Here is a 21,695-nt window from a genome sequence, read left to right as displayed (position 1 = left end):
GTTGATTAGACTTGACTCTGAGCACAGGTAAGGGTAGATTACATTTCAGACATGGTGGGGGGGGGGAGGAAGAAATAAAAACACTTTAAGACCATATAGAATCCTCAAAAGCACAGTGTTCTATACATATTGAGCAGAAAGGCAGTCCTGTACACCTAATATTTTCTGAGAATATTATTTTAAAAATGTAATACATTGCTATACAGTAAATGGTCATGCTTTGAATAAGAAAATGTATAATTTTTAAAGATTTCTAATAGAAGTGATTAAAATTTTCAGTGGCTAAAGGCAGAAACTAAATTATTTGGAAAATAAATTGATATTGCATAGTTAGAAAAGAGTGGATGGAGTCTGAAGACGGCCCCAGTTGAGCTCTTTATCTGTCACATGATTTTACATTTTCAGGGCACAATTTCCTTACCTATTAGGTGAGGTGCACTTAACAGATTATCATCTAAGGTCCTTCTTGACTATAATTCCCATAACCCCTGTCCACAGCAAACAGTAGACGAATGATGTGTTACTATATTAGAATCTAGCTGCTCAGTTCTCTCCACTTTCTAGGAAGCTGCATAGCTTTCCCTGAATATAATTATTTGTCTTACCTGAATTTGAAAAAGAAAGAATATTTATGGAATGCAATGAAGTGATTTCTTTCCACAAGCCATTCCATGACAGGTGTCATTTCTACTTCTTCTGTCTTACCTACTCGAGTAACCTGAAAAACCAAAGAACAAAGCTCTGATTTTGTTTAAAGGAAAATTTAAATAAAAGGAAAAGTACCTATTCACATAGAATTAAGGAAATTATGAATTTAAGTAGTAATGAAAATTACATACAATCTCCTGTCTCAAGTCATATCTTCTATTGTATTCTCCAGAAAATCTTAGTTAACATTAAAGAGCAAAACTTGTCTTCATAAATAACCCATTCCAATAACTAGCAGTAGATGGGCATTTATTTTATTTTTAATTCTTTGCTCTCATAAAAAGTGCTGCTATAAATACTTTGGCGTACATGGGGAACTTCTTCTTATTGATAGCTTCTTTGGTAATGGAATCTCTGGTCCAGAAGGAAAAACAATTTAGCTACTTTATTTGCATAATTCCAAATTGCTCTACAAAACAGTTGTATCACTTCACAGCTCCACCAATAATATACCAGTGTGCCTATCATTCCACAACCCCTCCAGAATTTACTACTGCCATTTTTGGTCATCTTCATCAATTTGCAGGGTGTGAGGCAAAACCACAAAGTTGTTCTCATTTGCATTTCTCTTACTATCAGCAATTTAGAGCATTCTTTCATGTGGTTGTCAATACTTCGCAATTCATTTGAGAACTATCCTCTCCTATTCTTTGACAATTTATCTGAGGAATGGCCGTTATTTGGGTATACATACACACATATACATACACCTACATACGCACATATGTATGTATATGTATATGTGTGTGAATATATATATTTATTATCAGAGAAATATATTTTTATTTATTATTTATATAATTTATATAATATAATGTATTATTTATTTATTATTATATTTTATCAGAGAAATTTAATACAATTTCTTTCCCATTTGATCCCTATATTTATTGTCCTGGGTGTGTTAATCTTATCTGTGCACAAGCTTCTTAGTTTCACAAAATCAGTTATCTATTTTATCTTTTGCTCCATCGCCTTTTTCTATTGAATACTTTTCCTCACATTTTATACTGAAAAAATTGAAGTCATGCACTATAAGCCACTTTTTCTTCCCTTTTTCTACCTCACATTCCTCTCAAATTATTCCACATAGCACAGTGTTTGGTACACAGTGAGCACTTAATAAATGTTTTATCTAAGCTCTCTGTCTTTAGTCTCTGATAAAAACTCCTTACAAAGGCCAGTGCCTCAATATGAATCCTAGATCTCATCCCTTCCCATTTTCTCTAGCCAAATGCCACCAATATAACCCTCACTCTAATCTTTGATCTCTCTCATCTACTGGCGCATTCTCCATCACTTACAAAAATGTTAGAATCTCTTCCATTCCTCAATTGATTCTACCAGCCTCACTAGTTATTGCCTATATCTCTCCTCCACTTCTCCATTAAGTCCCTCCCACTCCCACCCCAAATGGCTATACTCAATGCTTCTACTTCCTCTATTCTCCCTCTCTTCAGAACCTTCTGCAGTTTGACTTCCAACCTCAGCATGCTACTGAAACTATTTTTCCAAAGTCATTGGTAATCTCTTGATTGCCATATCAAGAGACTGAGAAGCAATCTCGATTGCCTCTCAAACCCCTTCTTGATTTCTCTGCAGCATCTGACGCTGATCATCACCTTCTTCTCCTGGACATACTCTCTGGGGTTTCATGACATTGCTTTCTTGGTTTTTCTCCTATTAGTCTGAAAGATCCTAATCAGTCTCTCCTTTTTTAGATCTTCATCCTTATCACATTCCCATGCTACGGGTGTCCCCCAAAGCTCTGTACTGGACCCTCTTCTCTTTTCTCTCTATAGAATTTCAGTGATCCCATATGCATATGATTTCCAAATGGGTATAGATACAGATACAGGTATAGATACAAAGCCCTCATCTCTCCTCTTAGCTCCAGTCCTACAACCCCAACTGCCTATTAGACATTTTGAACTGGATATCTTGTAGTTATCTCACACTCAAAACACCCCAAACACAACTCGTTATCTTTACCCTCAAACCCTCCCCTCTACTGGACCTCCTTATCACTACCAAGGGCATCACCATCCAAGCTGCCAATTCCAGTATTATTCTCAACTCTTCACTCTCATCCATTTCCTGTATCAATGAGTTATGAAATCTTGTTTTTTCTATCTTAACATTTCTCTTAAATATTTTCTTTTCTCTATTCACACAGCTATCACCTTATTTCCAGGCCCTCAGCACTTCTCACCTAGTCTATAGATAGTGTAGAGTTCAAATTGGGAAAAAGCCCTAAAATACAGCAATAAGTGAAAAGTCATAAAAACTTATACTCTATGAATGGTAGAAGCCTGAATATGGTGACTTGTTTGCAAATTGTGACTTAGATACTAAATCATAATTTAGACACTGAGTCAAAACTTAAGACACCATGACCTATGAAAGCCAAAACAAGAATATTGCGATTGGGACATGATCAATACACAAACTTATGTTTGGGCATAACATTGGCTTAACTCCCAAACTCATTACTAAGCAGAAAAACAAAAATATCCACCAATCAGGGGTGATGCACTCTCTAGCTCCCCCTGCCTTTGTTTTTTTTTATAATTACCACGGGGATCTTGGGGTTCTTCAGCAGGCACCCACAAAACTGTCTAGCTGCCTCCACAGACCGAAGATTGCCCTTGTTTGTAAGTATTCATAATGACTGATTAAACTATCTATAATCAATATGGAGATACTTGGCCTCTTCCTTTGGTAGAAAAAAGAGTACCTGATGGTTATGGGGGAGGTACAGAGTTCCCCAGCCAGTGGAATTCTGGACCTTATAGATAGGTAGGTAACAAACATTTATTAAGTGTTTACTATGTGCCACATACAGTCCTAAGAACTTGGGATAAAAACAGAAGAAAAAAGAAAGATACCCTCAAGGAACTTACATTCTAATGGAGCTAAGATAATATGTAAAAAAGGTGAGGGGTGAGGGAGGAGATAGGAGTACTCATGCCTGGCATAATGGCAAAGTCCTTAGGGTCAGAAGCAAAGAGGGAAGGGAATAAAGCATGTCCAGCCTGGGTCCATTCCCAAAATGGAGCCCCACCCCAAAAGAACTCACCAATGGGAGAAAGGAAATGGCATAGCAGAAGAATATTGTAGGGTAAGAAAGTCCTAGGCACAGAGGATTGGCTCAGGGTGTGAGAGCAGCTGAGCCACGATGGCAAAATTCTTAAGACTCAGCAACATAATTGGAAGGGGAATGCAAAAGCTTTCTAACTGATTTCCCTGCCTCAAGTCTCTCCCCACTCCAATCTATCATCTGTGCAGTTGCTTTTTCCTAAATCTTGGGTTTAACTATGTCACACCCCTCTGCTCAATAAATTGATCTCCAAGATCAGAGACAAAGTCCTCTGCTTGGCATATAAAGTTCTTCACAATCTGGCCCCTTCCTACCTTTCCAGCCTTCTCACACTTCCCACATCACAGTCTAAGATCCAGGGATACCACCCTACTTGCCAGTTCTTTACATGACATTCCATCTGTGCCTTTGAACTGACTCACATTCAAGGAAAGTTGTACCTGCTCATCTTGGGAGGCCAGAGACATACCTTCCTTAAGACTTAACCCAGAAAACACCTTAGGCTCTTTTCATTCTTCTATCTATTTGATCCTTCCCTCTAAGGTTACCTGCCATTTATTCTGCCTGCATCTTGTATAAACCTATTTTGTATATAACTGTTTTGAGGTTTTAACTTAATTTTTTTTTTAAATTCACAGTGCCAGGGAATTTTTAGTACAGTGTCTACCACATAGAAACCACAACTGCTTGTTGACGGACTAATAGTATTTATTTTCCATATGCTTCTATTATTGCTAGAGGTTTTTTAAAGACAACGGATTCATCAAATTCAACCATAGAGATAATATTTTCTTAAATTGATTATGAATAAATTAATTGTCCAGCAGGATGCATTACCTTTGAGACAAATGAAGCTGTAATAATCCAAAAAACTTGGCAGGTTCTAGCTTCATTTGTAGAAACTACTTGAATATCATATGGGTTATAAAGAGCTCTGCAATTGTTTCTATTTCTGAGAAGTCCATATACATACTCTCCATCATCTTCAATCTGTCCTGATTCCTATGAAGAGAAAACATTTTATCTTTATTTTGTTTAATTAAGAATAACCTAATTACAATCAGAAAGTTAATTAAATTGTTAGAAAGTATAAATATGAAATTTTTTTTTCAGTTCTTTAAAAGATGTATGATTTGATCAGTATGGATGCTGTCTCCACTAAAACAGAGGGCAACTCCTCTATGCCTTAGGTAAATAGTTATATGAATTCCTTTGGCAAAAAATCCACAAAACCCACGTCATCTCCTAGATGCCAGGCATCTAGAGTTAAGTGTCTCTGAAATAAATAGGCTAATCCTTATGAAAGAATCTGTATGAGACTGAGTTCAAATTGGAAGCCTTTCCCAACACCAGCTGAATTGTGTATTCTGCTGGCTTATCCTTCAATAATCCAAGATCTCTTTCACCCACTAAATGAGACAATTCAGTAGGACTTTAATGGAGGAAATGTGAAGGATCTAGGAAAAATAAAAAGGAAAGATAACTCATATTTTCCAATGATGTTCAATTAAAGAGGTAATATGGTATGATGAAAAGAATGTTGGACTAGGAATTAGGTGAGCCCTGAATTAGAATCTCCCCACTAATATATATCCCGTATATCTTGGGGAAGTAATTTAACATCCCTGAGGCCCCAGTTTCTATACCTCTAAAACGGAGGTAAACTGCAGTGAGGTTCAGATGACATATTGTTTGGAAAGTGTTTTGTGAACCTTAAAACATTACAGAAATGCCAACAATTATTATGAAAGCTTTAAAAAATTTTACATAGTGTGTGGGCTGGTAAAATGCTTATAAAGGTACAACTACTTTGAATCTATATGACTTTGTCCAAATATCTTAGAAATTCTCTTTCTGTAATACTTGTCATATTGCCAGGAAATTTTCATACTGACACAAGATTTCTGTCTGACTCGGAATGTTATTACGGAACACGCCATTCATTTAAGTACTAATGGCGATAGTGACTCAATAACAAATTCATTAACATTCCTTCCAGCTCCACACTTGTTATCCTAAACTTGTTATACAGATTGTGATACCTCTTCTGCTGGCTAACAACTAGATCTGAGCCTGTTTGACAATTGAAAAGGTCCTCATCACAATGTTATTTATTATAAGAATGACTATCCCTTTTCAGATCTGATGCCCTTTGCTGATGTTCAAAGAGAATGAGAAAAGTAAAATGTACCATGTAAAAGGCATATGTTTTCTTGACATTATTATTGTGGTTGTAGTTGTTGCTATTCCTCCACTAAAGTCTCTCCATGGTCTGAAGGCAAAGTCCAGATTCTTGAAGGCTGTGCCAAATACAGTTGAAGCTCTAGTAGCTTCTACCAAAATGCAAAGGTTCAGATTAGAGGCCTCAAAATTGTTTAAGTTTGGAGGCGAGTTGGCAACCCAATGATGCATTTTTTTCTACAACCACAATGCACAAACACTGTATACTAAGTATTACAAGATTTGTGATATGCATTGATTTGGAGAATCAAATCCACATCTTCTGATTTCAAATCTAATGTTCTGTTCATGACACCCATTCCTCATTGGATCAGTCGTAGATTTAGAGTTACTTCAACCTGCTCATTTTACAGATGAAGAAACTGAGGTCCCAAAACATAAATGAACATAAACATAATGACCTTCCTAGTACTTCCTTTTATCAGTACAGCTAATGGAATCAAGGATCTTGGTCATCAAGATTCCCTGACGAAACATATCCAATTTGCAATTAAAGCCTCTGGATCTTTTTTCAGACAACCTGCCATACAGCTTTTATTTGCCAAGTTCATTTTTTCAATGCAAATGTACAATGCTACATTTATCCCTATTATTTTTTATTTTGTTAGTTTCAACCCAACATTCTAGCCTTAGATGATTTTAGATCCTGGCTCTATCTTACCCATGAGGTATCCCTCTCAACTGTGTTATCTGAAAATTGTGTACATGTGCTACCTATCTGCCACCAGTTACTAGTGCTTTCCTCACCCACAGTCCTCAAGTTGATTTATATTTACTTATTCATATGCATGTTATTTCCCCCCAAAGAATGTAAGCTCCTTGAGGGCTGGCCCTATTTCATTTTTCTTGTCTCCCTAGCACATAGATTACTTTTTCTTATCTTATTTCTACCACTAGTATTTCTAAAACTATATCAAATGGCAATGGTTATAGGGGAGATCCTTACTTTACTCATATAAATTGGAAAAGTTTCTGGCAATCTTCCACTATAAATTATTCTCATTTTTGGTTTTAGGTGTATACTTTCTATCTTATTAAAAATGGTCTTTCTATGGCTGTGCTTTAAAAGTTTATCATAAGTACTGTGCTTTGTTATTAAGTTAGTTGTCCTCCTCATGTTGCACCATCTTTTAATCATTGGTATAAATCCAACTTGTTTACAAGGAGTAATTCTTTGGATATATATATATATATATATATATATATATATATATATATATATAGATATAGATAGATAGATAGTCTTTTTGCTGGAATTTTATTTAAAAATTTTAAATTATATCCATTAGTGATATTGACCTATAATTTGCTTTCCTTGCTTTGTCATTTTCTGGTTGAAGTATCAGAAGTATATGTGAGTCATAAAATGAATACAGTATAATGTTTTCTTTCTCAATTTTTATAACTATTTGTGCAATTTTGTTTTAACAAAATAAAATTTAGCTTTAAACTCACCTAGACCAAAGGTGCCTTCCTTTGGTACTTCACTATAGGTACTTCAATTTCTTTTTCTGATATTGGGTAAAGATCTCTATTTCAGGTTAATACTAAATGTTAATATTTTAAATATTAGTAGATAATATAATTTTCAAAGTTCTAAGATTTGCAGGCATATAAGTATGGGTAATATATCTAGATAGTTATTTTTATTTCTTCTCAGTGGTCTGACTTTCCCTTGTTTAATTTTTAATTTGGCAATTTGATTTTCCTCCTTCTTTTTCATTGATAATATTAGCTTAAGGTTTATTAATGTTCTTTGTCCTTTTAAAGAATCATATTTTAGTTTTAACCTATCAATTGTACAATGTTTTTGTCCTCCCATTAATCTATTTCTCCTCTAATTTGAAAAAATTCCTCTTGTATGTATATTTTCTGTTATTTTTTTCTAGTTTTAGTGTATATCTGAATTTTTCTCTTTATGGACCTCTCTGTAGCATCTGACACTACTGACCACCCTTTCCTTCAGGATACTCTTTCATCTTTGGTTTTTTCCTTTTCCTTTGACATTATTACTCTTTTGTTTCTCTTCCTACCTGTCTGATAGCTCCTTCTTCTCAGTCTCCTTTGGCTCGATCTTCATCCTTGCCACACCCACAAACTGAGGGTGTTCCACAAAATTCTATCCTGGGACCTCTTCCCTTTTTATCTCTTTTTTATTGTATCACACATTACCTCTATGGTTATGATTCTTTATTCTATATATCTAGTCCTAGTATCTTTGTTGAAATCTAATCCCATATCGACTATGGCTTAGATATTTCCGATTGCATGTTTCATATCTCGAATTAAACATGTCTAAAACTACACTTATTACCTCCCACCAAAATGCAACCTTCTTCCAAATTTCCCTATTATTCTTGAAGGTACTACCATTTTCCCAATCATCCAAATGGATAACCTCAGAGTAAACCTCTACTCTTCATTCTTATTCACCCCATCTATCCAAACAGTGGCCAAATCTTTTTTCAGCCACATTTCTCACATTATATCCTTTTCTCTCTACTCACACAGCCATTGCTATATTTCAGCCCCCTGTCCTTTCTTTTCTAAACAATTACAAAAGCCTTCTTCATAGTCTCCCTACCCTCCACTGCATCTAAACTGGGGAGCAGGGGAAGAGAGCCTTTGGGAACAGGGTCTCATCAAAGAAAATTTAACCAAAACTAATCATAGGGACAAATTACTGACTTAAAAAGAGATTAAAAAATCTCTGGCTTCCTTCAAGACTTGGCTTAAATGTTACCTTATGTCTACTCTGTAGGTATCTTGTATATATGTATTTATTAATAATGATAGCTGACATTTATATAGCACTTTAAGGTTTACAAAGTACTTACATTGTTTCATTTGTTCCTCACAACAATCCTGTGTTGTGGTAGACACTATTATTATCCCCATTTTACAGATGAGGAAATAGGTTGAGAAAAGTTATATGACATGTCCAGGATCTCAGAACTGGAATGGATATTAAGGAGGATTCAACAACCTAGACTTATACATATAATGTTATCTCTGCCTTGCCACTAAAACTTAAATCTCCTTGAGGGAAGGGACTATTTTGATTTTTCCTTCATATTCTGAGCCTTTAGCAGAATGCCTGACACATGGAAAGTATTCAATGTCTGACTTAATTACTGATCATTTGTTTTTCTGAAAGGTTTTTGGTTCTTCCAGTTTAGAAAAAGCAACATACTGTTCCCCTTGGATGGTTAAGTGATTCATGAAGCTTACAGTTACATTAATGTGAAAAGGCAGCATGATAAAGAGAAAAGAAGGTTGAACCTGAAAACAGGAGAGAACTGGATTCAAATCCCTCCTCTGACATTTACTAGGTGGCACAGTGGATAGTGAACTGGGCTTGGAATCAGAAAGATAAATCTTGGTGAGCTCAAATCTGGCCTCAGATACTCAAAAGCTGTGTGACCCTGCACAAGTCACTTAACCCTGTATGTCTCAGTCCTTATTCATAAAAGGAGGTGGAGAAGAAAATGGCATTCCACTTCAGTATATCTGCCAAGAAAACCCCAAATGAAGTCACAAAGAGTTGGATATGACTGAAAAAAATGACAACATGTAAATATATGCAAGTCACTTAACCCAAATCTCAATTTTCCTATCTGCAAAGTAGGGATAATAGTAATACCCATTTCATAGGACTGCTGTGAAGATTTAAAAAGATAATGCACTTTGTAAACCTTAAGACATTATACAACTTACCCATTATGACAAAAATATTCAGTTAATTCAATCAATCTAGATCAAGGGTGAGGAACCTGAGGCCTTGAGGGGTCTTCAAGTGCTGCCCTTTGACTGAATCCAAACACAAGTTTGACCTCCAAGCTGCGGGTTTCCCCTCCCCCCATCTAGATCAAGGGTTCTTAAGCCTTTTTGTATTATGGACCCTTTGTGCAGTCTGCTGAAGCCTATGAGCCCCTTCTCAGAGGAATGTTTTTAAAAGGTTAAAATAAAACACACGGGATTACAAAGGAAACCAATTATATTGAAATACTGTTATCACAATATTTTTATAATGTTCCTGGACTACAGGTTAAGAGAAGATGTTCAATATCACATAAACAAACATCAGGGTGATTAATTTTTTTTTTACTTCATTTACTAACAACCATAATGAGTAGTGGCTCCCGAAACAACTTCTCAGGCTTATCTCTCATTTATAAAGAGCATGAGAAAACAGTCACTGGATGTTTTGAGTTTTTTCTTTAAACTTCACACTCACATTGCTTTTCCTAAATATGTTTGGAAAAATAAATAAAATCCAGATTAAAATGACTTTCCAATATTTAATTATCCAAACTGAATAAAAATAGTATAAATGTATGAGTAGTATAAATAAAAATACCATAAATGGAGTCTTCAGATGGGTCTCTTTAGGTTTTTTTATGCCAAACCCACGTGCTGTAAACTCAGTTTTCCAATTCAGCTTCTCTCTTAGTCTTAAAATATGTCTTACGGCATTGTCATCCTTTGGCACTAGTTCAAAATATTAAATAATGGATCATGTGTAAGTCCCATATCCATAAGTTCAATGATCAAAGTCTCTGCACAGCATAATAAATATCTGTATACAGAAAATATCTAAACATACATTCTACAAATCTAAATACTGTAATAAAAGACAGTTTAAAGACAATGTCAATATAACAGAGAAGGGAAGTATCTTAAAACCTAGTCACATAATAGCTAATCATAATACCTCTATTTCTTAAAAAAGCTCAGAAGACCTACTTTCACAGCTTTACCTGTGAGTTACAATTATCTATCATTCCTTTTCATTCAGAGATAAAGAACAAAGACAGTATGGTATGTCATGGGGCAGCTAGGTGGCACAGTAGATAGAGAGCCAAGCCTAGAATCAGGAAGACTCATCTTCCTGAGTTCAAATCTGGCTTGAGACACTTACTAGCTGAGTGACAAGTCACTTAACCCTGTTTGCCTCAGTTTCCTCATCTGTAAAATGAGCTGGAAAAGAACATGGCAAATTAATCCGATATCTTTGCCGAGAAAATCCCAAAGAGGGTCACAAAGAATGAACAACAAAAAAATTTTTACACTTGAACATACACATACATGCATGTACAAAGTATCTAGTAGTATCTTGAAGCTAATAATCAAGGCATCATACTTGAATCTCATCTCATCTCCTGATATTTGTTCTAGTCTATTTTATCCAGTCCTATGATATCAGGTATCAAAGAAACTTGATGGATGGGGACCATGATCAGTATAGGAATTCAAAGGGACTGAACTGATAAAGTGGGGAAAGGGAAGAAGAGGTGAAGAACATTCTATATTAAAGAGATATGCTTTTATGAGAAAATGTAAGAACCCAAAGGGAAAAACATAAGGAAGTGCATTTAAATAAACATCAGCAGGAGAATGAAGTGATATTGTCATAGCATCTCATTCTAGATCACCCCACAGAGAAGGAAAAAAGGCAAAAAGTTACAGATACAGACTACAAAGCTAGCATGGAGTCATGATATCCCAGATAATTACTCATTGATGTTCATCCTGACTTGCACAGTGAATTGGATTTAAGTGAGGCGGAGTTGAGCAAAATCTGCAGACTCACTCTCTCCTGCAGTCATTAAAATCCAGTGGCAAGATAAAAGTCAAGATGACCGGTGATGGTCCAGGATGCAGTGGGTGACCTTGGCCTTCCTAAATTAAGGTCTTTCCCAGGTCTCAATTTGTCTCAGGCAACTCCCATTCAATGACTAAGGATTAGGTAAGAATTGAGAGGAATTGGCCTCAGAAAAATATTACTCTGGGAGGGGGATGAACCTAAAACTTTCTGGCCAAACAGAAAATTGTTATTTACACTCATTCTAATCAAAAACTAAACAATGAGCAACAGAGGCTTGGGCTGGGGCCTATTATTGGCCATTCAGTCAAAGCCAGAGTGGGTTTAAAGGCTTAGTCAAGTAGCTCCATTTGAATCACAATGGTCTTTTTCACAACCTGTTTTTTCAGAGCTATATTTCAAAAAATTATAAAAGAAAACTGCACAGGACAAAAAGTCAATTGTCCCAGCTTTTTGGAAAATAAATAAAAATAAATACACAAATAAATACTTTTTTAAAAAAAATCTGACCTCCAAACCCTAAAATATCTTAGAAAATTAAGTGACCAAAAATTGATGTTGTTATTGGTCCTTCATTCTGGAAGATGCCCAATGAGGGTGATGACTTTCAAGGGAATTGGATTTAAGTGAGGCAAAACAGCACAAAATCATCAGCGTCACTCTCTCCTCCAGAGTTTTTGTGTGGCATAAATCTAAGTTAAAATGGAGATCTCCCAAATCTGTCAGACTTAATGATCAATGCCTACTTCTGATGGTTCACATAGAAAACTTCTGAAGAAATCTTGAAAATACTTTTAATTACAAATCATGGGTAGGAAACTAAAGACCATAGGAGCCAAGGTAATATTTTCATCACTGCTTCTATTCAAAAAATAGAGGATTCATGAGATCAAGGATGAATTGGGATGTGAACATTTGATTAAGAGGAATGAATAGATTTATGGGTGTCTCCTTATTCAGGAGGGTGAGTTCTTGAGTAAGGACGGAATGTGGTAAAATAAATATTTGCCTAAAGACTTGTGAAGCTGATCAAGAGGTCCTTAAATTTAAATGCCAGGGGTGATGAAAAAATTGACCATATACATCTGCCAAGTCAAATATCATAGAAAGTAGCAGATATGACATGGGAAGAAGACTATTCATGGAGAGACCCAGTAATTCACTGGGGGGAGAGGGGCGGGTATAATAATGCTTCTCCTTATTTTCAAAAGTGAAAAAAAATAGAATCTGCCTACTATGAGCTAGTCTGCTTGATTCAGAAAAGCGTAATCTCAAATAAGGTAACAACAAAAATAAACTTGATTGAAAGAAATAAATAGGAAAACTACATTATGCTTAAATACACTATAGGCAATTAATTAACATCAATACTTATTCACATATGTGATGGGGTATGGGCTCTGGACCACCCTCCCCCTTTTTGAACTTTTCCCTGAACTTTGCCACAAGGCCCAGGCCCTGGCTTTTGCCTGAGGCACCACCCATCCTAGTAATCTTGTCAACTGTCCTTTCATTGTTGGGGGGAGGCCAGCCATTCATTCTCTGTTACCTCTGACCCAGTCCCGACCTTCAATGCTTTGTTACCTCTAACCCAGCCCAGCCTTCATTATCTATTATCTCTGGATCTCTCCAGCCTACACTGGCCACTCCTAGATCCCATCCAAATCTTCCCACAAGTCTTTTTCCCCTATAAAAGAAGTCAGTATCATCTACCAGATGCACAGGTTCTTAAAAATCCTGCAAAACAATAAACCTCTGACTGAAAGAAGGCTTGAGTTGAATTCTTTTGAGACAGGACCTGTGCCTTTTGCCCTTGAGTTTCCGGGTTTCCAGGACCCCTACACCGCAAAATATGACTCATTAAAGGTGGCTATGGCAAGGCAAAAACATAATAGGAAAGGGGCGAGTATACTTCTTTTTATCCACCTATCAACTGGACAGGGCCAGGGCCTTTCTGAATGGTAGCCTGAGGTCCTCCAGGGGTTCCAGGGATATTCCAGAGTCTCTGGGCCCAAGCTAGGCAATCCTGACAGACTTGTTGGGTGGTTTCTCCTAGCTTACTGTCAGTAAAAATAGGCTTTATCAAGAGACTGGAGGGCATTCTTCCCCAGGTGTGTGGCCTGGTATAAACCAAAAAGAAGATCCCACTGGATTTCCTCTGGTATTAAGAAGTTGGCTCGAGGGTGTCTGAAACCACCCAGAGCAGGAAAGAGAGTATCCTCTTTCTTTAGCAAGGGCCTGTTTTTGGCAGCTGTAGGAAGGCATGAAGTGATCACAGTATAGTTAACTGAAGGGGAGCATTCTTTGCTGCAATATCTGCCAGGTGATTACCCTCGGCCTGATCTATTTCCCCTTTCTGGTGGCCTTTGTGAAAAAAACAAAAAAAAAAAAACAAACAATAAAAAAAAACAGCTATTGAAAAGTTTGGAGGAGATATCTCCTGGGCATGTTTGATAAGTGCATTTTTATTATCAGATATACCCTTTCTTTGCAAACTGCTCCACGGGCATGTAGAACATGGGAAGCATATTTTGAGTCAGTAAAAACATTTATCCTTTTATTTCCCCCTAATTCTAGGGCTCTGGTGAGTGCTATTAATTCTGTTTTCTGGGCAGAGGTCCTAGGGGGCAGGGGTTTGGCCTCTATGGTATGATGGGAGACTGACTATTGCATATGTACAGCAAATGAAATAGCATCTAAAGTCTTAAAGGAATAACTGAATGAATTACAGGGGAAAACAGAGAATAAATCTATAATGGGGGGAAATCAATGTGTTCCCTTCGGATCTAGACAAATCTAACCAAAAATAAATATGAAAGAAGTTAGAATGGGAAGAGGATTTTAGAAAATTTAGAAATGGTACACTTTCAGACAGCTGGTGGAAGGAGTGGAAAGTGCACTGGATCCGGAGTCAGGAAGACTTAAGTTCTAATCAGATACTTACTAGCTGTGTGGCCCTGGGCAAGCCACTTAACCCTGTTTGCCTCAGTTTCCTCATTTATAAAATGAGCTAGAGAAGGAAATGACAAACTACTCCAGTATTTTTGCTAAGAAAACCCCCAAATGGGGTCACAATAGTCAGGCATGCCTGAAAATGACTGAACAACAACATATGCCAGGCACTGTGTTAAGCATTAGTGATGCAAAGAAGGGCAAAAGACAGTCCCTGCTCTTGAGGAACTCAGTCTAATGGAGGAGACAACCTGTAAATGGCTATACACAAACAGATATAGACAGGATAAACTGGAGATATTTAATAGAGGGAAGAAAAAAATTAAGGGGGGTTAGGACATTCGTATGGTCATTGATACTTGAACTACTATTATATACTTAGGCTATTTATCTGAAATTACACACCTGTTGGATCATATCGAATACGGTTCCCAAAATCTTTCCTCAGATAATTAGGTATTTTCTTCTTTTCTTCTTTTTGCTCCTTTTCATCCTTCTCTTCCTGGAAATCTGATTCTTCAGAAACCATATACTCAGTTACATGGTGTTCAGAAGAATCTGAGATGAAAATCTTACTAATTAAATATGTAGCCTATGATATATGTCTATACATCATCCCACAAGCCAATAGCAAATTCTGAAGTGGGCTTATTCTAAGAGTCTTCTATTCTTTTTTCCATTTAAAAAAATTATTTTTCATGTAACAAGTACTTTTAAAAAAATTAATCTGTCTCTCCTAATACCACCTCCCCATTAAGCAAAATTATTTTTTAAATCTCTCAATGCATGTCTACATAATTTGGCAAAACAAATTCCCACTCCAGCCATGTCCAAAAATGTATGACTCTTTTTGTGTTTTAAGTTCATTACCTCTCTGTCAAGAGCTGAGTGGCATATTTTATCTGTATTCTTTTGGACCTATGGTTTATCATTGTGTTGATCAGAGTTCCAAAGCCCTTCCTTTATAGATTTTCTCTATTATGCTGTTATTACCATATAAATTGTCTTCCTAGTTCTCCTCACTTCACTCTGCATCAGTTCATAAAAGTCTTCCCAGTCTCCTCTGAAATTGTCTATTTCATCATTTCTCATGGCACAGTAATATTTCATTATATTCAATATATCACAATTTGTTTAGCCATTCCCTAATAGCAGAAATAGTTCTCTATTCTGCTGACATCAACCTCCCTCCCCCCCCACCCCCGCCTCCAGCCAATTACCATGATATTAGTTCACCTATCAGTGCCATAGATCACAGGGTCAGAGATGGGAGCCAAGATTTAGAACTGGAAGGGACCTCAGAGACCACCTACTTCAAGCCCACTCATTTTCTAGATGAGTTAACTAAAGCCTAGGAAGGTTAAGTAAGCATAAGAGACAGTTATTTTAAAAAAAAAACATAGTTTAGCTTTAGGAATGGAGATATGATTGAAGACATGGGGTTGATTAGGACTCACAAAGCAGACAATAAGGCAACTCCTCCCACACAACAGTGCTTCTATCTAAGCATTATTTCTTTGTCATATTTACATTCCTAAAAACGAAGCATATCAGAAAATAATGATGAGAGAAGACCTAGAAAGCAAAAATATGAAAATGGAATGGAAGAGGAAAGTTAAATTTGGTATTTCTGAAGATTTCTCCCTAAAAGGGTTACATAGGGAATAAAGAAGGAATCATAAAATAAGAGTCAGAATTGACTTGAACAGAAGAAAAATCATGAGAGCAAAGCAGGGAAAAACTCCTAGAAAAGAAAATGTGACTCAAAATGAGAGGCTGTATGGGAGACCGAGAAGGAAAATGTTGAACTTTACTCTTAACTGGGCTGGGAAAGAGAAGGGTCAAAAGAGAGAGCAACATATAAATAGACAACAATTTAAGCAAACTCAAAGAATTTGGAATAGGGCAAGTAAATGAGATTGGGAGGGAGAACAGTGGGAATGCAATAGCATCAGCCCCTACAATTCCCATGGTCACCATTTTGATAAAGGCCCTTATCTCCATTCACCTAACTATTATAATAGTAAATCTCAATTTTCTCTCTTCACCAATCCATCCTCTACGCATTTAGTTCCAATCATGTCATTCATCTACTCGATAAACTTTAGTGTCTCCCTTCTATTTCTAGGATCAAATATAATCTCTGTTTAGCATTTGAAGTTATTCTCAACCTGGTGCCAACCTACTTTTCCAGCCTTTATATATATTACTCCCTTTTCCACACATTACAATCTAGCCAATCAGGCAGTCTTGCTGACCCCAAACAGTAGAAGGTTTCCTAGTAAATATAGGAGTAATGCAAAGACATCCCCTTTCTCCACTGTTATTCGACAAAGTTCCAAAAATGCTCACAATATCAATGAGATGCTAAAGGTATAGGCATATGCAGGTAAAAAAAATTCCCCATTTGCTGATAGTCAATAAATAAGCATTTATTAAACATCCACAATGTACCAAGCGTTATGATAAACACTGGCGATGCACAGAAAAGCAAAAGACAGTCCCTGCCCTCAAGGAGTTAAAATTTTAATGGGGAAGACAAAATGAAAATAACCATGGATAAACAATATGTAGACATCCACACGTGCATATAACAAATTGGAGATAATCAGAAAGAATGAGAAAAGGATTCTTGTAGAAGATGGGTTTTAGTGGGGACCAAAGGAAGAAGAGCAGTGAGGAGACAGAGGCAAGTAAGGAGAGCATTTCAGCAATGGGACAGACAATGAAAATGGCTAGTTGGGAGATGGAGTGTCTTAGGCAAGGAGCAATAGTGAAAGCAGTATCATTGAGAGATGTGGATGGGCTGTAGATGAGAGAGTACATGGGAGAAAATGAAGTATAAAAAGACTGGAAAGGGATGTGGAGGAGGCAAAGGTTATAACAGGGTTTGAATGCTAAACAGAGAAGTTTACATTTGATCCTGGAGGTGATAAGGAACCACTGGAATTTGTTTCTTGGACACAGTATAGATTAGAGAGAAAAGCTGAACAAGAATCAGCTGTAAGTCATTTTGCTTCAATAAACCTGTTATATGTCAGGGGTTGTGCTGAGCATTGAGGATAAAAGTAAGAAAAAGAAAGATAATCTTTGTCCTCAGGTAGCTTACAATCTAACAGAGAAAGATAACAAAAGGGGACATGACATTTCATAGAGCTGAAACCAAAGGCAGCTGCTGATAGAAAATGGAGAGTTACATGGAAAGTTAAGATCCTAGCCCTCTATAAAGGCAGGTTTGGAGTGAGTTTAGTGCTTCATTCTTCAGCCCTCCATTCAGAGTTGAGAGGCAACTAGGGGAGCAAAAAGGGGTTGAGAATCAAAAACTGAGTCAATCAGCATAAACACAAGATTTTACGTGATGAGTTTATCCTGGGTAAGGCACGATGTTCACTGGAGCCGAAACCAATGACAGCTTGGAAATGGAAAATGGAGTCAGAATTAGCCAAAGGACTAATGTTGCCAGCTGTGTCCACCCCTCCATCCCTAGTGAAGGGAGTCTGACTTTATACACAGGAAACATGATCTAAGAACTCTTAAAGTACACAAGTACTTTATAAACCTGTTCTAAATGATCATCTGTAAATAATTTCAGACTGCATTTAACTTATAGATCTCCCTTTTAAAAATCACATGAAACTTCTTTCCATCATCATAAGATAATTTCAGAAATTGACATGCCTGAAAATTGTTCTTCGTGTACTGAAATGCCAGGAGTCACCGCCTCAGACTTAGTAGTTATTGGAGAAGTTAAAGCCATTTCTTCTTCTTGTGCTGTATCTGTTTCTGCAATTTCAGTAGGCTGACTAACCTCTAAAGTCACTTTATTTAGATCTTTTTTCTTTTCAGGTTTGTGGATCCTAGAAAAATAGAGAAAACAATGTTGAGGGCAATTAAATATTCAGACAAAGATTTTTATTTATAATTAAAGACATAGCTTCTTTGAACTTAATATACCATTAACTTTACTCCATATTATCTATAACCTGGAGAAATTAATATAGATACCTGAACTGTAAGTTAAAATATATTTCATTGTAGACTGTCTTCCTCCTAAATATTTGAGTAGAAATTTGAAAAGCACATGTCAAATGCCAACAAAGGAATATTATCAAATTCCGAGTAGCTGTAAATGTTTTTAACTAACGATTATCTTAGTCTTTTAACAATTATCATTGATTATTAGAGAATTTAAATCTGTTAGAAATTTTAGAGACTGATCTAGTTTAATCTCCTCATTTTTATGAATGAAGAAACTGGGAAACAAAAAGGTTAAGTATATTGGTAGTGGCTAAGCTAGGCCCTGGAACCCTGATCTCCCTAACTCCCTATGCTTTTCCCACTAAATTATAGAGCCTCCCTAAATGAAAAAAAAAAACAACCAAATAAGACTAGTCTATACATGGCTAGAACTCAAAACTTCACATTATTGGCTGCAAGCTGAAAGGCTAACCTTCACTTAGCTATTAAAGATCTGTACTCAATTCAACATAGAACCCCTGGATATACTCTTTATCCAAGACACTAAAGTTGTTACCAAGGTAGAAAAATTCAGAGTTTGCTCAAAATCATTCCAATAGAAGTTATCAAAGGAAGAGGTTTCTGTTGAAAGAATATGCTAAAATATTTTAAAGATGTCAATTAAAAAAACCACAGCTTTTTTCAATTCAATGAGATAGGAAATATAACTTATGGACAGAGTTAGAATGAAATGACTTTGTCCTTCCTTATGTGTCTTCTCTCAATGTTACCAATTCCACTAAGGGGAAGCTATGTTCATTAGGAAATTCTTTCTTTATGTTGAACTAAAATCTACTTTTTGTAACTTTTACCCATTGAGTCTAGACTGGAGTGGAGAACCTTCAGCCTTGAGGTCACATGTGGCCCTCTAGGTCCTTAAGTGTGGCCCATTGACTGAATCCAAACTGTTTGGATCTAAACTGTTTCAGTCAAAGAGCTTCACTTGAGGACCTAGAGGCCACAGTTTCCCCACCCCTGATCTAGTCCGTCTTAATGAAAGGGGAAGGGAGAAAACATTTGTGTAGCACCTACCGTGTGCCAGATACTGTGCTAAGCACTTTTACAAATATTATCTCATCTGATTCTCACAACAATCCTGAGAGATAAGTGCTATTATTATTCGATTTTACAGTTCAGGAAACTGAGGCAAATGGAGGTTAAATGACTTGCTTATGGTCACACAGCTAGTAAGCATCTAAGGCTAGATTTGAACTTGGGTCTTTCTGACTCTAGGCCTAACACGCTGCTGTGCCTTATGGAACACCACAGAAACAAAATTTTCCTCTATTAAAACCCTTCATATATTTGAAGACATACATCTTTGATGCTTTCCCCTAGTCTTTTCTTCTCCAGGATAAACACGTTCAGTGCCTTTAAACATTCCTAATGTCACACGGCTTTCCATTCATGCAATAAATATTTAATAAGCAGCTATTATGGATCAAGGCTGTTTGGGAATCTTGGGAGGTAGAGCTATCACAAGTATCATATCTTGACTTGCACATGAGTTAGATTTAAGTGATGCAGTTCTTAAAACAATATTATTTTTATGTACACAAGGTTCTCTTGGTTCTGCTCACAACACTCTTCAATACTTCATTCAAGTCTGTGTTTTTTCTAAGCTCGAGTTCACCATTTCTTATAGCACAGTAGTATTCCATCACATATCATATATCCTCTTTAACTAAAGTCCCTAACTTCAAAATTCCAAAGCCTTTTTAAATCCCACAACTGAATCCTTCACTCCTCTTCAGCCACACATACGGACTGTCACAAATCACCACTACCCATAAAAGTTAAGTTTCCCTAAATAGAAGCTCTGACAGTCTCCTCTCTGACCATGATCGCTTATATCATTCCACTTCTCCATATGTGCTTCACCTTCCTACACCTGAGCTTTGCACTCATCAGGGTCGGAGGCACTTGGAGGTTGGCATTTTGTTTTCGGGCTCACTCATGGGAAGAGTGTTCATGTGATGTAGCCAGATGAATGGGTTAAGGAGCTCCCCTAGTTTTGAATACCCAGATGTTGGTGCTTCTCTTTCTCTGGTAACTACATATGTATGCTGATTTTTGTTATTTGCTCTGTTTATATAATTTCTGCTTGTAATTTCTATTTGTATTTGCTTTGAAGTTCAGGGTGTTGACTTTTCCCCTGAACTAAGTGAATGGTATATATATGTTTGATTAAAGTAAAATTGTTGACCCCTTTAAAGTTGCTTTCCTTTAGAAAAGCAGATCAAAGAACTTATACTGACAGCCTTCCTGTGTGCTGGTATTACATCCCCACAGCAGCTGTAAGCAACATTATTGTTACAAGGGGGTACCTAAAACCTGGTGGAAACTGGGCAGTGGGGCACTTAGGCAGGGGAAGAAATGAGTTACCAGGGACACCTGCTCCTGCTGGAACCGAAAAACGACTGTCCAGGCACAATTGCGGAGGAGAAAAGTTCATCTGTGAAGTAAGCATTTGACTAAGAAGATGGTATCTAGAAATGGGATTTGGATTTCTGGACCACAATTAAAATACAGAAACGACAAATTCATGACCAAGGATAGAGTTCCTCCTAAAAATTGTAGCCTGGTACCTTGAAAATTTAGTTGATATGCCGAAAGGGCTATAAAAATGTGCATCCCCTTTGGTCCTGCAATACCACTTCTAGGGCTTTATCCCAAAGAGATCACACAAGTGGGAGAAGGACCCACACGTACAAAAATATTTACAGTAGCTCTTTCTGTGGTGGCAAAGAACTGGAAATTGAGGGGATGCCCATCAATTGGTGAATGGCAGAACAGGTTGTGGTATATGAATATAATGGAATACTATTATGCTACAAGAAATGATGAGCAGGCGGACTTCAGAAAGACTTAAATGAACTGATGCTAGTGAGGGGAGAACATTGCACACAATTACGGGCACATTGTGTGATGACTAACTTTGATAGACTTGGCTCTTCTCAGCAGTGCAATGTTCTAAGACAGTTCCAAAACGCTCATGATGGAAAATGCTATCCATATCCAGAGAAAGAATTATGGAGTCTGAATGCAGAACGAAGCATAGTATTTGCTCTC

General features: G+C 36.8%; 1 protein-coding gene across 1 annotated transcript in view; it reads right to left on the bottom strand.

Annotated features, from left to right (window-relative positions):
- Positions 1-21,695, bottom strand: part of DNAH14 (dynein axonemal heavy chain 14) — a 377,809-nt gene that overhangs the window by 351,708 nt on the left and 4,406 nt on the right. Inside the window, exons 2-6 of the mRNA XM_036755542.1 lie at positions 18,285-18,463; positions 15,012-15,164; positions 10,410-10,540; positions 4,646-4,810; positions 606-718 (exon numbers count right to left, since the gene is read on the bottom strand). Of these exons, the coding sequence (XP_036611437.1) occupies positions 606-718; positions 4,646-4,810; positions 10,410-10,540; positions 15,012-15,164; positions 18,285-18,463 (741 nt within the window). The remainder of the gene's footprint in view (positions 1-605; positions 719-4,645; positions 4,811-10,409; positions 10,541-15,011; positions 15,165-18,284; positions 18,464-21,695) is intronic.

Source organism: Trichosurus vulpecula, chromosome 4 (assembly GCF_011100635.1).
Source record: "Trichosurus vulpecula isolate mTriVul1 chromosome 4, mTriVul1.pri, whole genome shotgun sequence".
NCBI lineage: Eukaryota > Metazoa > Chordata > Mammalia > Diprotodontia > Phalangeridae > Trichosurus > Trichosurus vulpecula.
Note: the sequence above shows the minus strand (reverse complement) of the source record. Positions and strands in the feature narration are given on the sequence as shown.